Below are 16,312 nucleotides of genomic sequence, written 5' to 3'. Positions count from 1 at the left end.
TGGCCCCCATGTCCCACCTTCCCGCCACCACCAGCTCCGCGCGCGCCGGGGGTTGGGGCGAGCGTGGGGAGGAGTCTGGCCGCGACCCTGGGCCTGGCGGAGGCTCCGTTTTCTTGTCTGTGAAACGGACTTGTTAATAGAACGCACTTCGGGGATGGTGGAGAAGATTACAAGGTAACAGCGACTGCGTGGCTGTCACTTGGCAGAGGCGCCAAGTGTCAGTTGTCTTCGGGAACCGTGGAGGCCCCTCCTGGCCCTGGGAGGTGGTCTCGCTGCCCCCCTGACTTCCGTGCACTGAGTCCCCGGCCCTGCCCGCAGCCCCGGCCCTGGACTCGGCGGCCGCGGAGGACCTGTCGGACGCGCTGTGCGAGTTTGACGCGGTGCTGGCCGACTTCGCGTCGCCCTTCCACGAGCGCCACTTCCACTACGAGGAGCACCTGGAGCGCATGAAGCGGCGCAGCAGCGCCAGCGTCAGCGACAGCAGCGGCTTCAGCGACTCGGAGAGTAAGTGCGGCCCCCGCTAGGATGGCGCCGGGATCTCCCAGTTCCCAGCACCTGGCCCGCGAAGGTTGCGGCCTCAGTTTTCTTATCTGTAAACTGAGGAATGGTGTCCAGGAACCTAGTCCTGAAGCTCAAAGCAGTAGGCCGAGCAGTGGCGGGGCCCCTGACGATAATCACGGGAAAGGTTGGTCCACCTGCCGTCCACAGGTGTGTCACCAGGCAGGCGAGTTTAAGCAGCTTGTCCCGACTGAGCCAGACAGGACTCCCTGGACCTGCACCAGGCCTTTCCACAGTTTCCCTCCTCTTCTCCTTTCCCGTGCCTCTCCCCTCTCAGCTGTAACTTGGCAGATGTGGAATAGGTGCCAGTGGAATGAGGGGGCACAGTGGGGACATGGGAGGGCGCAGAACGGAAACATTCATGAAACCAGGAAAGGTTTCAGAAGCCCAAACTGCTGTTCCTGGGATTTATGAAATAACTGTTTGCATTTTCTTCTGGCCCTGAGCTCTCAGACTTGTTGCTCCATTGCATGCAGTTATGAAAATCTTTGGCACTGCTAAGTTCAAGTATTTTTCAGCCAGGTCCTCCACCAGGCTGGAGGGGGAGCCAGAGAGCACATGGGCATGAAGGTGCTTCCTGGTGACCTTTCTCACAATGGAGACTACCCCAGGGTCTCTTTGTCCTGAACAACTTTGTCAACAACAAAACAACAACAACAACAACAACAACAATGAGACAGCTTTTCCCAGGAGCTCACATGTCCTGGAAGGATTCAAACAGCAAATTAGGTGCCTTTTTAGTATTTCATGATTGTTGGTTTCAAATCCAGAATGACTTATTGTTTTTCAAAGTGCAAAGTCAATTTTAAACTCTTCTGTGTTATTCTTCAACCTTTAATTCCTAGATGGGTTACAGGCATGAATGTCACTCCTTTTGCTGCCCTTGACTCAGGACGTGAAAGTGATGGCCTTTCCTTGTGATTCTCTTATTTTGAAACCTGGAACTCTTCCTTGTTCCTGGGCTAAGATTCGGGGCTAGACTTGAACATGAGCTGCCTTTCTGCAAAGGGATAAATGCGCTCACCACCCTGGTCAGGGTTTGACTCAGAAAGCTGAGTTCCAGCTTGAGTTTCCTTGGCAGCATTGCCAGAGAGTTAGACCAAGCTGCAGCTTTTGAGGTGAAAGGGGATGGAAGAAAGTACTGTTACTTTTCCACTTAGAATTTTTGGACTTTGTTCCTAATGAACAGGTTCATTTGCAATTTCAAAGCGAAGTGTTTACATTTTGGAAATTTGTCTCAATTCCTAAGGCCAAACTTAAATATGTCTTCTTTTACTGGGGCATGGAGCAAGTTATTCATCAAATACAGATTCTCCCATGGAAAAGAAAGCTGGGACAGTGTGTCACTGCAGCTCTGTGGCAAAGAACAGCTCCTTTCTAAGCAACAGCTTCACTCCGCTAGAATAGGTCTGAGAGTGCCCATTCATGGCTGATTGCAACTTCCACTGAGTGAGATTTCAGATCTAGGATCTGTTTTCAGATGCCTTAAAGAGAAGGCATAGAAACACATTCTTAACAGTTGCAGGGGAGATAGTTGGGATAGTTTGTAGTTTTGCTTAGGTTATATGTGTCTATTTTGTTTTCTGCTTTGTTGTTAACTGACTAACCTGTAGTTTGGTGGTTAGAGAAGCGATGGGAAGAATATAAAGAAAGCTCAGATGACATTTGTCTTTGCTTTAAATGTGTAGTTTTTCTCTCACAAGGCTGGTTAGAAATATTGTTGGCAGAAGCTGTGTGTATCTAAATGGTAATTTCTTAAGGAAGCATAATATGTGTATCTTAATTGCTGCCAAGAATTGAGCACAGACATTTGTTATACTCGTTTGTCTGTTTAATGCTCTTCTGTGGAAGAGAATGCTTAAGAGAGGTAGATACTACTGAAATTTAGCTCATCAAGAGGGAGACAAACCAGGATAATGATAATAACAGCAGCTCACTTTTAGCAAATCCTTGCTATGAGGATGATGATGATTTATTAGCTAGAATGGGAACCATGTCTTCACAAATAGACTGAAGTCCTTTTGAGCCCAGATCACATGCCTGTTTGTCAATGATGGCTGTTTGTGAAGGTGCCTCTCTGAGGCGGTGTTCATCTGGCAGCGTGAGTGGAGCCTAGTTTGAGCCTTGTCAAACCCTGGATGATGAGTGGGATTTAGTTTCTCTAGCTGTGAAATTGAAAGGATGCTATTTAATAGTGCTATTAGGTAGAAAATATTTGCTCTGCTGAATGCTTTCAAAATATCATTACAATGTACATGCTGTGCTATACCACATAGATACATCGGAGCCAGTGTCTCGCATGACAATATTTTGGATGAAGCTGTAAACCAATGTTACCTCTGTTTTTTTGCTCTAGTTTTTACAGCTCTGTCTGAAGGTGCACCAACCTTACAAGGAAGATCAAACAGTAATCGTGTTCTTTGAAGAATACTTCTTCCTTCTCATTAAAAAAAAAATTTAGGTTGCTTGCACCCAAAGGCAAAAAGTAGCCATTCCCTCTACTGAAAGAAAGAAGTTACTCAGATAGGAAAGAAGAATAGATATTTAATAAGGAAATACTCCTTCCCATTCCCACTTTGAGGGAGGCTTCTTAAGACGTGAAGAGGACCAAAATAACAATTACAGTATAACTTCACATGGGTGGGGGGTGTGGAATTCAAATGTAGTTGATCAAAATCGAGTTGTTACTTTCCTTTAGACTTGATTCCAACATGTAAAAAAATCAGGCACTTTAGTGGGAGTAATTTTAACTTCAGCAGTAAAAGGGTAATGCAATTAAGAGTTCGGGTAGTGTTTCTCAAACCTTGTCCTCAGAGGTCCTTTAGAAATTGACTACCTTTGGTTTGAATTTATTTTTAGAAATATATCTTCTTTTCAGTATTTTTAAAACTGTAAAAGGTACACCATGATTTCTCAAATGTGTTAAATGAAATTTTAACTCATTATGTTTCAAGTTTTAACCAGTGTGTTGACTTTATAAGACATTTATGATATTAACTTAAACTTTAAAAGGTGGTATACACTTATATCTTTAATGTATTGGGGTTTCACATAATTTTTCCTTTGAAGGGGGAAGTGTTTTGCTGCTCAGTAAAAAAGGTCTGAAGTCTACTGTGTATGCTAGGGTTATTATGATATTGTAGGACCATTTAGGGAATGAGGAACTGGCTTCCTTAGCATCAGCAAGACTTAGAACACCTGCATATCTTTGCCTAGACTATTCTGGCCTGGCCCTGGGAGAGGGGACCTTGTGGGCCCTGGAGAACCAGCATGACAGTTGGCTAATGTGGCTTAGAAGTCACTGAGGCTAGAACCTGAACTTGTTCAAGCCATGAGAGAATAAGGCCAGTGAGGAGCTTTCAGGGTTCCCTGGTACTGTGTTAGCAATTCCGCATGGGTGACAGGTCTTGTGATGCTTGGCAAGGCATATAGAGGGACGGCGTGGTCCCAGAAAGGGAGATGGGACAACGGTGGAGTAGCTGAGGAAAGAGGCTCTTCCTTATTTTGCCCCACTTTGGCGAGGCTATCAGAATTTCGATTTTCAGGAGGAGAATTCAACCCACACTCCCAGCCATTCCCTGTGGCAAAAGGGAGGCAGGTCCAAAGCTTTCTTTTTCTCAGTTAATTACTATAGTTTGCTTGCTTTAAACGTGTGGGAGTGTGGGATCCTTCTCTATTTACAGGAGCCTTGGGCAAGGTTTACTGTCTGTGGTTTTACTTCCCTCTGGAGCAGCACGTGGACATGCGCTAACCCTAAATTACCTTTCTCCCAACCCCCCGAGCTAAAAAAAAACACCTACCTTTTAAACAAGCCTCTATTTTGCAGCAGAGTTTCTCCAACTCTGTTAGTTGTATATTTCATATGCTTTCCTTTCTTTTGATGGTGCCTTAGAAAACACGGTCCCAGAATTTGAGGTTCCTGGCTTCAGTACACTAAGTGGATTTGCCAGGGATGTTTCTAATGGGAATTTGAGATACATGTGAGGTGGTGCTTCAGAGCTGATTGAAACCAATGTTGTAAGGCCCTCAAATATCCAGCCTTACCACCTGCCCGGGTTCCCCATATCATCACTGTTCTAGGTCTCTCGAGCCTCTATTAATAGCAGCACCTGATACCCACGTGGGGCAATAATACATGAATTATGTGATCAGCCAGCAACACATTGCTGTCATTTAATCAGACTAATTGGCTATTATTTTTGCAAGGAATAGAGTTCCAGGGGAGGGAAAAGAACGGGATGTCAGACCTTGCCTACCTTGAAATCTGTCTAGGCGCCTTGCGTGAGATTTTGCCCATTGTATGTTCTTAATAAAACTCTGTGGAAAGAAATTTTATTGGTTAAGGGTAAAGAGAAGTCTAGAGCTTGGGGTACCTCTATGTTGAGGGTTTGTTCTTGGGAGATTTGTTCTAGGATGCCACCAAAGAGAAAGTTCTCTTAAGAATTTTACTGCTCTCTCTCAAGAAGAGGGAGAATCTTGATTCTGTGTATTCTCTGCAATTACCTTTTCTGTCTCAGGAGTGCTATTCTTCACTCTGCTAGGAACTTGAGAATTAAATCGTTAAAACCACAGGCATTATACACAGATAATTAGGTTATTCTTCTAACAAGGAAGAAACGGAGTGACTCGTCCAGGGTCATGCAGTTTTCATGTGGCCGCTAGACACCCACTCGACAGCGTCATAGACGCTAGATGCCCACTTGCCAGTGGTGTAGCTCTGGGGCCTCGAGGGCTCTTATTTTCTCTGCCATACGTGACATGTAGATATCATCACAGGGTGCGCCTCAGCTGCAGCAGGTTTGGCTCAAGGATGCTGGCGGTCGGCTTCCTCTTGATGGTCGAAGGTTGAACATTTCAGAACTTGGAGCTGGGTCTGTTCCAGATTGTACACCTCATGGAAAGGGAGTGAAGTCATGCTGTGGCAATGAACCGGGGCGTGAGCTAATGTGTGTGTGTGTGTGTGTTGGCGGGGTCGGGGGGGGTGTGGGCAGGGTGGGGGCGGGCAGGAGGAAGTGAGCGTAGCTATGCTGCCATCCATGCCTCCGTGTGCGTGTGTTTCTATATAAATAGATATTGTAACTAGTACTTTTCCCCCTCTTCCTCCCTCACTGTGGGAGTGGCTGTCAGTTGTGTCTGTATATTTTCTCAGTTTGGGAAAAATGCTCACGTCAAGAAGGCATTTAGTCTGTGAACCTAAAGGATCAGAGGACAGCCCTGGCAATATTCCGGATCTACGGCTCATTCTCTACAGATTCTCTCCAGGCCCCATGAGTTATGCTGAGTTTTTCCTAAATCTTTGCTGGATTCCTTTTTTCCCCTGCTACCTTCCTCTTTTGTAATGGCCTGTCCATATCTAGGTTGTTCCTTCTCCCACCATTCAACAGTGTTTGGCCTCCTTGCCTGTGAGGTGAACAAATTGTGATGTCTTTCTCCCCCTGAAGAGGAGTGTACGTGGATGGAAACTTGCTGGAGAGTTGGGGCAGAAGAGAGCTGAAGTTCAAAGTCAGGGAAGGGCCTGTGGTGCACGCGGGTGGGTGGAGTGAGCGGTGGCGTGTGGAAAGTTGCTCTCCTAGGCCAGCTGCTTGTGGGAGATAGAGAGTGGAGGTGTGGTCCCTGCCATCTGGGCCAGCCAGTCTCTGGGCCAGGGATGGGGGTGAAGCTCTCAGGTATCCTTCAGAGCCACAGATAATGTGCCAAGGGCCTCGTATTTTCTGGCTCGGAGTCTAAGCATGAGGTCTGCCTCCTCAGGACCCTCTGTAGTTTTCTCGCCCCTAAATCTTGCCTCATCTTCTCCCCATGAGTTTCTCAGGCTGCATTTGTGGCGATTCTCCTGTGACTGCGTGGTGAGAACAGTAAGGCTCTCTTCCAGGTCTGCAGTGGGTGTGGCCAGCTTCCTGTGTGTAGGGGAAAGGCCTTCTCCTTTGGAGGTGGGTTTGGTTGAGGGAGCCAGCAGGAGGGCTTCCCAAGAAAGGTTCCACAGAGTCTAAGGGTCCTAAGAAATAGTAGCAGGAACACCACAAAAAAGTGTCCCGTGGTCAGGTACACTGGGGAAATGGGGCTGGTTTTGTTTAACCACAAGTCTTTTCAGGATGTTGGAAGTGGGCGTACCCATGGGAATGACCAAAGCTATTTGGTGTTTCTCAGGGGTACTTGATCACACAGCCCTTGGAGGATCAGCATTCTGAGGAATGTGTTTTTGGGGAAATGTAGGTTTCAGGGTCCAGGGTTTTGGATCTCAGTCCATGTTCATCCTCAAAGCCCAGTGATGGTGCTGGTTTCAGGTGAGCTGGGCTGGACCTCTGAAGGAAGCAAAGATTGTGAGGGTTGCTCTCAAGGGTCTTCTGGGCATGTTTGGAAAAGTGGACAAGATGGCAGTGTCAGCGCAAAAAGAGCAGGGGGCAGGTGGGCCTCTGGGCAGGAGAGGGTCGGGGGAAAGGGAGCCAGGAGAGGCACCTGAGAAGTTGTGGCAGCCTCTTAGGGACAAAGCTGAATTTCCCTGAGACCAGAAACCTCTTCTTCCAAAAACCCTGATCCTTTTTGTACTGGGCCTATCTCTTGTCACTTAAGCAAATTCCTTTTCAGTTAACGAGACCAAAGAGAGATGTTTTTGCCTCCTCCTGAGCTGGAGGTAATTGGCTTAAAGTGGAAGAATCCCGAGGAAGCGGGGACCTGGTCAGACCCCTGCCCTCTCACACCTGAAGAGCCACTTCTCTGCTCCAACTGCGGCTGGCTTTGTGTTTTGTTTTAACCAGGAAGGCTGTTCCCCGTGACCTCAGGGGCCACATCCTGCTTCTGCTGCCTGCCTTGCCTTTGCACCCTTTGAGTCAGTGCTGCTCAGCCAGCAGCCCCTTTCTGAGTCACAGCCACACAACTGGGCCAACTGTGGGTTGGTTTCCTTCCCCGTAGCAGGACTTAGAGAATCTCAGAACTTTAGAGCTAGAAGTGCCTTTAAGGATTATTTAGTCCACCTTCCCTTTCTGTTGATAAGTAAGCTAGGCCCAGAGATACCATCTTGTTCAAAGTCACCCTAGTACTTAGTAGTTGACTAGATGGTCCCCTTGACTTCCAGCTCAGCCTTGAACTTCTGGGGCCTCATCTTGCTGTCGTTCAAGTCTTTGAAGGTAGGAGAATAGAGGGAGCCATGACGTCACTCCAAGTGTCTAATAGATGAACTTCCAGGAGAAGATGTCTTTATCTTTGACCTTCTGGCTTATCTGAAGAGTACAGACTCTTAGGAAAACCTCTTAAGTAAAAGAGAGGATTATTAAATTATAGGATAGCAAGACAGCAAAGATCTCTCTTGAGCAGAGAAAGAGGATTAAGTCATGGGATACCGGATGTTTGTATTTTAGGAGGCTCAGAGGGCAGAAGGGACATATTTCACATGAGATGATTCCTTTGAGCCCCACCATCAACCAAGCACTGGTCATGATGATCCTATCACCCCCTTCCTGTATTAGGGAAGCAAGGACCTTTGGTGTACTTGATTGGACACACACTCACACTCTCACACTCACACACTTTCACACTCTTACACTCACACTCTCACACGCTCTCACGCACACACACACTGTCATGCACACACACTCACACTCACACACACACACTGTCTCACACACACACCCCCTCACTCACACACACTGTCATGCACACTCACACACATACTTTCTCTCACACACACACAAACACACTCCCCTGTCTTGAATCATTTTGGGGGCATAAACATAAAACCTGGAAATCAACCTGTTTTCTTTTCTTTCTTTCTTTTTTTGTTTTGAGACAGAGTCTCACTCTGTCGCCCAGGCTGGAGTGCAGTGGTGATCTTGGCTCACTGCAACCTCCACCTTCCGGGTTCAAGCGAGTCTACTGCCTGAACCTCCTGAGTAGCTGGGGCTGCAGGCGCACACCTCCATGCCTGGCTAGTTCTTGTATTTTTAGTAGAGAGGGGTTTCACCATGTTGGCCAGGCTGGTCTTGAACTCCTGATCTCTGGTGATCCACCTGCTTCAGTCTCCCAAAGTGCTGAGATTACAGTCATGAGCCACCACGCCTGGCTGTTTTCTTTACTATAGATTTGCAGCTTTGGCTTATTTTGAAGACAAATTGTTGGTTATCAATAGACCATAAAGTGATAAGTCTATAGTCTCATGAGTACTATTTCTATTGAGTACATTTTCCTTCCTGAAAGGTGCAGATTCACTTTATAGGAACAGCTTCAGCTTCAGTGATGAAAAACTGAATTCTCCAACAGACTCTACCCCAGCTCTTCTCTCTCCTGCTGTCACGCCTCAGAAAGGTAAGGTCATTAGTTGGAATTGGAGTTTTTTGCTTTTTTTATTCCTCTCCCCTTCTCAATGCCTTCTCTGTCCCTTTTATCCCTAAACGATCTTTCTCAAATGTACAAAACAAATAGGTAAGACTAATATCTTAATACTGTAGAGTATAAAGTGGAATTTTTTTATTTCTTAGGATTTTAATCAGTGTGAACGTGAAATCAGATAATTTGGGGCAGAAAACCTGAAGTCACAAGGAGAAAGAAAACTTGGAGACTAGACTGTTCTCTCTCATGTGATGTAATCAAGACTGTGCAAATGACAGCGTTTCTTAGGAGTCTCCTCCCAGACTTGCTGGTTCTAGAATTTAAAACTCAGCAGTTTGCCTTTGCAGATAGTAGGATTCTTTTTATTGCATTAATTATTTAACCAATGGTTTCAGATGACCAATTTAGCAGTTAAATGGAGTTGTCATTATGAGATAAGCTATAATCTAACATGATTTAAAATAACAGCTCCAGCCTGTCTCTACTGTGATATTAATAGACCTAAAATGTCTTTAAAGATGCATGAGCAGTTTCTTATTTTTTGGAACTGGTAAAATGTCTCCAGCTAGAGAGCTGAATGTTCTATTACATTGGACAAGTGCCTTTTTGAAAACAAAAGGAATTTTTTTCCTTAAGAAAAGTTATACTTGCTGAAAATAGTTGCAGAATGCAATAAAAATGGAACATAGTTAAAAAGAAATGACAATTCCATCACTCTTTTCACTTTGGCAGTAAGACAGGACTTCGCTCTTTTTTCAAAAGAGGCATTTTAAAATTCCCTTCTCAACATAGCAACGTTAGCATCCACTGGGAATTCTGCCACTATCCAGCTCTCAGTCTGTAATGGATCTGTTGAATTCAGAGACAGAGCAGTCTAGAAAGTGGCTTAAAACATGCTCAGATTTGTTACCTGATCCTCAAGAGGTAGGAATTAAAGAGGCGGAAAAAAGCCCCTAGTGGCAAATTGACTTAAAAAGCTAAGAACAATTAGCCATTTGTAGCCAGCAGTGTTAATTAATAAAACTATCCAGTACTGCATTTCAGGGAAGGCGTGAATGATGTGATGAACTCTACAGAAATAAAGTCAACTATATGAAAAAATTCTGTACATCTCAGGCTCTAGAGAGAACCAAATCAGGACTCGTTACCTTGTGTGGGCACCTGGAGGGGATGAGGCTGTCCTGGAACCAGAAGCCTCACAGTGCCTTCCCGGTACCATTTGGATAAGAAACAGTGAACTCTTCATTCATTTCATACTGGAGGGACTCTGAGGGCTGCAGCGTTGCCCTGGGGGGATGGCACAAGCATGAATGCATCAGAAGGCTAGTGCCGCCGGAGTGACACAGTCCAGGTGCCCGCTCTGCACAGTGCTATGCTTACTGAATTTTTTGACTAATAACTCATATTCTACACAATACAAAAACCAAACTCTTTTTATCTTCCCTTCCTGCTCCTCGCTCTCCTGCAAACATTTAAGACAGTGAAGGAAGATTCCTCTTCCAGGTGATGGAGAAGGGGGTGGGATGGTTGGAGAGGGTGGTGATGAACTAAAAAACAAAGAAACACTGAGGCTAGTCTTCAGAATCAGTTTCTGAGTTTACTGTATCAAAACACTAGAGCACACACTTAGGATTGGCCCAGGACACTCTTCAATAAAGTCTCTGAAGATAAGGAGGTAGATGTAAAATAGACATAATCCATTCTATAACCCTGGACGTTCCAACATCCTGGAAAACTCAATATGAAGTCATCAGCTGTCTTTGTTATGGAAACGGAACTCTCTCTCTCTCTCCCCTATTTCACAGCCAAATTAGGAGACACAAAAGAGCTAGAGGACTTCATTGCTGATCTTGACAGAACTTTAGCAAGTAAGTACATGTCTGATATTAAAAACAAAAAAACAAACAAAAAACTAACAGACACTTCTGATAAAGTGTTGTCATGTTAACCAGCTTGCCCTGGGGCAGAAAGTGGCATCCGAAGCCTTCTTTAGGTTTAGAAACAGGACCTTAGGCCGGGCGCAGTGACTCACGCCTGTAATCCCAGCACTTTGGGAGGCCGAGGCGGGTGGATCACCTGAGGTCAGGAGTTCAAGGCCAGCCTGGCCAACATGGTGAAACCCTGTCTCTATTAAAAAATACAAAAGTTAGCTGGGCATGGTGGTGCGTGCCTGTAGTCCCAACTACTCAGGAGGCTGAGGCAGGAGAATCGCTTGAACCCGGGAGGCAGAGGTTGCAGTGAGCCGAGATTGCACCACTGCACTCTAGCCTGGTGACAGAGCGAAACTCTCTCAGAAAAAAATAAATAAATAAATAAAATAAAAATAAAATAATAATAATAATAATAATAAACAGGACTCTAGTGGCTAGGAATGAAATTCTGGGATAACTTGTGTTAAAGTAGACCACGTGCATTTCCAAACAGTGAGAACAGGTCACCAGCAAACAGTGGCATTTTGTTTGAGAAATGGAGAGTGAGCAAGACTGGAGCATTACCATCATGATGGCCTGTCAGGCTTTTCAGAGAAGAAATGAACTGATTAACTACAAGTGCATTACTCCAACAAGCCAAAAGGGTTCCATCCCATGGGCCAGGGTAATTTTCCAGGTTAGATCTAGGGTTTGGGTGAAATCTAACTTTAACAGGTGGGTGCCAAAAGAGAGAATTGGCTTGGAGGGGCCTTTCACCAGAGACCCACACCAGTGACAAACGACCTGGATTAGGTATGCATACTTGCAAGCATCCTATTTGGGAATTACACTAATGGTTACCCGTTTTGTGTGACCACAAATGTTGAGAACTGAAGACATCAAATTATAACTGCACTACAGGGGCCCAGAAGAAGGGACCCTCACAATCTATCTACACACTCCATTTGCAGAGGATAAGATTGCAAGAGCCAGGAGGACCAACTCCAGCTTCTGGGATGGAAGGTTCAGCAACTGTACTATGGGGGGTCCTGTTTAGTCACAGAATGGGCTGGGAGAATTTTGTCCCAGCCCCTTAATTTTCCAGTGGAAGGGTTGATTTTCTGTGAGAAGTATTTAATGCTATTCTTTGCTAAAGAGCTGGGTGAACTCTGAAAAATTAAATCCAAAGCTGGTTATTTAAAAATAACTATGTTCTTAACGCTCTTGCAGACAAACCTAAATATCAGATAGAAAGTCCTTTTATCATCTCTATTTGCTTGAAGATTTTACTGCCTCTTTTCTTAGGTACAGCACCATCTTACCTCAGAAGACCAGGGCCTGTTTTGACAGGGATTATTATAATTGTAGCATAATTTGTGTTAGACCCATGTAACAAGCCTGTCTACTTCATGGAAATTGCAGTGGGTTGCCCAGTCATTCCAGTTAATCAAACACTCATCATGTGGGAAGCCTGGCATTGAGTTTGGTTCTTTGATGCACGTCTGAGACAGTGTGGTGTGGTTAAGCATAGGAACTGTAAGCCTCTGAGTGGATAACCTTACCTATCTCTCATTTACAGGTATGTGAAACAAGAAGAAGTTCTGGGTCCTTTCATCATAAGGGAGAAGCTTCAGAAAGCTCGGAGGACCTGCTAAAATCAGCTACTAGAATCTGCTGCCAGAGGGGATGGAGACGTGCACTCAATCTTCCACCAGGCCACTCTCAGGCTCACCTTAAAATCAGCCTTTGATCACATCTCTGGGCAATTTAGACAGTGAAACTGACTTTGTTTACCTGCCTGCAGCGTATTAGAACAGACGATCCATGCTAATATTGTATTTTCTCTTAAAACATAGCTTTCCTGTAATTTAAAGTGCTTTTATGAAAATATTTGTAATTAATTATATATAGTTGGAAATAGCAGTAAGCTTTCCCATTATAATATATTTTTGTATACAAATAAAATTTGAACTAGAGTCTGCTTCCTTTTCTTCTTCTTTATTTTAAAAAATATATTTCCATTCAAATAATATTCTAGTGGGAGTAACATGCTTCTTGATTCCTTCGCAAGGCCCCTGGGTGCTCTCTGATTGCACTAGACAAGAGGACAGTAAATTTAAAGTGTTCCTTTAGCTCATTTAGTGCTCTGGAAGGAAATGCTGGCAGACGGCTGCAGGGAAATTTTAATTTGAGGATTGTGATTTCATTGGAAGTTAGGTTTCTATTCTGTCTCTGCCCTCCTTCTCATATCTTGGCACCACTGCAGGTGGCATGGACTCTTTCTCTGAATTAAGGGAAATACCAGTTGTTCTTACAATCCAGGACTTAAATACGAGGGAAAGTTGAGATAGCTGGACGACTTGAAAATGATGGTGCTTTTCTAAGATCTGTGTGTGGAGGAAGATTGATGGTGCTGGTCTTGATGGAATGTTCAGCCAACCTCAGGTGCGAAGCGTTTGATGGGTAGGCTTTGCACATAGAAGCTACTGACCCCTTCTCCCACTTGCCTTTGTGGGGGCTGGAGAGAGGCATAAAAATAAGAAAGCTCATAATTTTCTTATCTATGCTTTTCTGTCTTTAAAATCTCCTCTAAAATATCCGGGCATTACTTTCATAATCAGAATAAAGTTATTTTAAAACTCAAATCCCTATATTCCTAAAGGACATAAATCTAAAACAGAACTACTCATAGTCTTACTTGTATCTTCAAAAGTTAACTACTATATTTGATCGGTTTTTTAGGGAATCGGGAAACTAAATTGCATTTTTTAAACTTTTTTCTTTTCTTTAAGCTTCCGGGAAAGATTTTAGGTTGACCTTAAGTATTTCTTTTTCAAAAAAATGAGACCTAATTAACATACTGTAGCACCCAGTTCAGTGGTTTTTAGCATATTCACAGGTACTGCAGCTGTCACCACTATCTACTTCTCTGTCTTCATGAGCTTGTTTATTCTGGACCTTTCATATAAATGGAGTATGTAATCTTTTGTGTCTGGCTTCTTTCACTTAGCATAGTATTTTCAAAGTTCATCCATGAGTAGCATGAATCAGTACTTCAGCCGGGCACGGTGGCTCAAGCCTGTAATCCCAGCACTTTGGGAGGCCGAGACGGGCGGATCACGAGGCCAGGAGATCGAGACCATGCTGGCTAACACGGTGAAACCCCGACTCTACTAAAAAATAAAAATGAGCTGGGCGAGGTGGCGGGCGCCTGTAGTCCCAGCTACTCTGGAGGCTGAGGCAGGAGAATGGCGTAAACCCGGGAGGCGGAGCTTGCAGTGAGCTGAGATCAGGCCACTGCACTTCAGCCTGGGCGACAGAGCAAGACTCCGTCTCAAAAAAAAAAAAGAAAAAGAAAAAGAAAAAGAATCAGTACTTCACTTCTTTTCATGGTCAAATCATATTCCACTGTGTGGTTATGCCACAATTTGTTTATCCATTCATTGGTTGGTGAAGATTTTGGTGATTTCCACTTTTTAGTTAACTAATAGTATTGTTATGAATACCCATGTATTAGTTTTTGTGTGGACATATGTTTTCATTTCTCTTGGATATATAACTAGGAGTGGAATTCCTAGGTCTTATGTTAACTCTGTTTAACTCTTTGAGAAACTGTCAAACTGTTTTCTAAAGCAGTTTGGAAACCATTTTACGTTCCCACTAGCAATGTATGAGGATTCCAGTTTCTCTATATCCTTGCCAACTTGTTCTTGTCTCCCTTGTCATTCTAGCAGGTGGGAAGTGGTATCGTGTTGTGGTTTTGTTTTGCATTTCTTTTTTTTTTTGAGACAGAGTCTCACTCTGTCGCACAGGCTGGAGTGCAGTGGTGCGATCTCGGCTCACTGCAAGCTCTGCCTCCCAGGTTCAAGCGATTCTCCTGCCTCAGCTTCCCGAATAGCTGGGACTACAGGCACCCCTTAGCCTTCCAAGTAGCTGGGACTGCAGGCGCCTGCCACCACGCCTTTCTAATTTTTTTGTATTTTTAATAGTGACGGGGTTTCACTGTGTTAGCCAGGATGGTCTCGATCTCCTGACTTTGTGATCCGCCCTCCTTGGCCTCCCAAAATGCTGGGATTACAGGTGTGAGCCACCGCACCTGGCCTATGTTGCATTTCTGTGACTAATGATGTCTTTTCATGTGCTTACTGACCATTTGTATATCTTCTTTGGAGAAATGTCTATTCAAATCCTTTGCCCACTTTAAAATTAGGATGTCCTTTTAACTTTTTTTATTTTTGTGGGTACATAGTAGGTGTATGTATTTATGGGGCACATAAGATGTTTTGATATGGGCATGTGACATGTAATAATCACATCATGGAAAATGGGGTGTCCACCCCCTCAAGCATTTATCCTTTGTGTCACAAACAATCCAATTACACAATTTTAGTTATTTTTGAATGTACAGTTAAATTGTTATTGACTATAGTCACCCTGTCGTGCTATCAAATACTAGGCCTTATTCATTCATTCCGACTATTTTTTGTGCCCATTAACCATGCCTATCTCCCTCCGACCTCCTACTACCCTTCCCAGCCTCTGGTAACCAAGCTTCTACTCTATAATTCCATGGGTTTAACTGTTGACTTTTAGATCCTACAAATAAGTGAGAACATGCAATGTTTGTCTTTCTGTGCCTGGCTTATTTCACTTAACATAATGACCTCCAGTTCAATCCATGTTGTTGCAAATGACTGAATCTCATTCTTACGACTGAATAGTACCCCACTGTGTATAAGTACCACATTTTCTTCGTCCATGCATCCGTTGAGGGACATTTAGGTTGCTTCCAAATCTTGGCTATTGTGAATAGAGCTGCAACAAATATGGGAGTCCAGATACCTCTTTGATATACTGATTTCCTTTTTTAGGGGGTATATACCCAGCAGTGGGATTGCTGGATCATATGGTAGGCTCTACTTTTAGTTTTCTGTGGAATCTCCAAACTGCTCTTCGTAGTGGCTGTAGTGATTTACACTCCCACCAACAGTGTGCGAGGATTTCCCTTTCTCTACATCCTTGCCAGCCTGTGTCATCGCCTGTCTTTTGGATATAAGCCATTTCAACTGGGGTAGGATGATATCTCATTGTAGTTTTGATTTGCATTTCTCTAATCAATGATGTAGAGCATCTTTTCATATGTCTGTTTGCCATCTGTGTTCTTTTGAGAAATGTCTATTTCAATCTTTTGCCTATTTTTAAAAGAGATGATTAAATTTTTTTCCTGTAGAGTTGTTTGAGCTCCTTATATATTCTGACTATTAATCTGTTGTCAGATGGGTAATTTGCAAATATTTTCTCCAATTCTGTGGGCTGTCTCTTCACTTTATTGTTTCATTTGCTGTGCAGAAGCTTTTTAACTTGATGTGACCCCATCTAGTCCATTTTTGCTTTAGTTGCCTGTGCTTGTGGGGTATTACTCAAGAAATGTTTGCCCAGACTGATGTCTTGGAGAGTTTCTCCAATGTTTTCTTTTTGTAGTTTCATAGTTTGAGGTCTTAGATCTAAGTGTTACATCCATTTTG

General features: G+C 44.1%; 1 protein-coding gene across 1 annotated transcript in view; it reads left to right on the top strand.

Annotated features, from left to right (window-relative positions):
- Positions 1 to 12,760, top strand: part of RGCC (regulator of cell cycle) — a 13,641-nt gene extending 881 nt beyond the window's left edge. The window contains exons 2-5 of the mRNA XM_011943038.1: positions 300 to 504; positions 8,746 to 8,853; positions 10,683 to 10,745; positions 12,367 to 12,760. Of these exons, the coding sequence (XP_011798428.1) occupies positions 300 to 504; positions 8,746 to 8,853; positions 10,683 to 10,745; positions 12,367 to 12,374 (384 nt within the window). The 3' untranslated portion in view covers positions 12,375 to 12,760. The remainder of the gene's footprint in view (positions 1 to 299; positions 505 to 8,745; positions 8,854 to 10,682; positions 10,746 to 12,366) is intronic.
- The last annotated feature ends 3,552 nt before the right edge of the window (positions 12,761 to 16,312 follow it).

Source organism: Colobus angolensis, unplaced genomic scaffold, assembly GCF_000951035.1.
Source record: "Colobus angolensis palliatus isolate OR3802 unplaced genomic scaffold, Cang.pa_1.0 Scaffold214, whole genome shotgun sequence".
NCBI classification, from domain to species: domain Eukaryota; kingdom Metazoa; phylum Chordata; class Mammalia; order Primates; family Cercopithecidae; genus Colobus; species Colobus angolensis.
The sequence above is the reverse complement of the archived record's forward strand: the minus strand, read 5'-3'. Positions and strand labels throughout refer to the sequence as shown.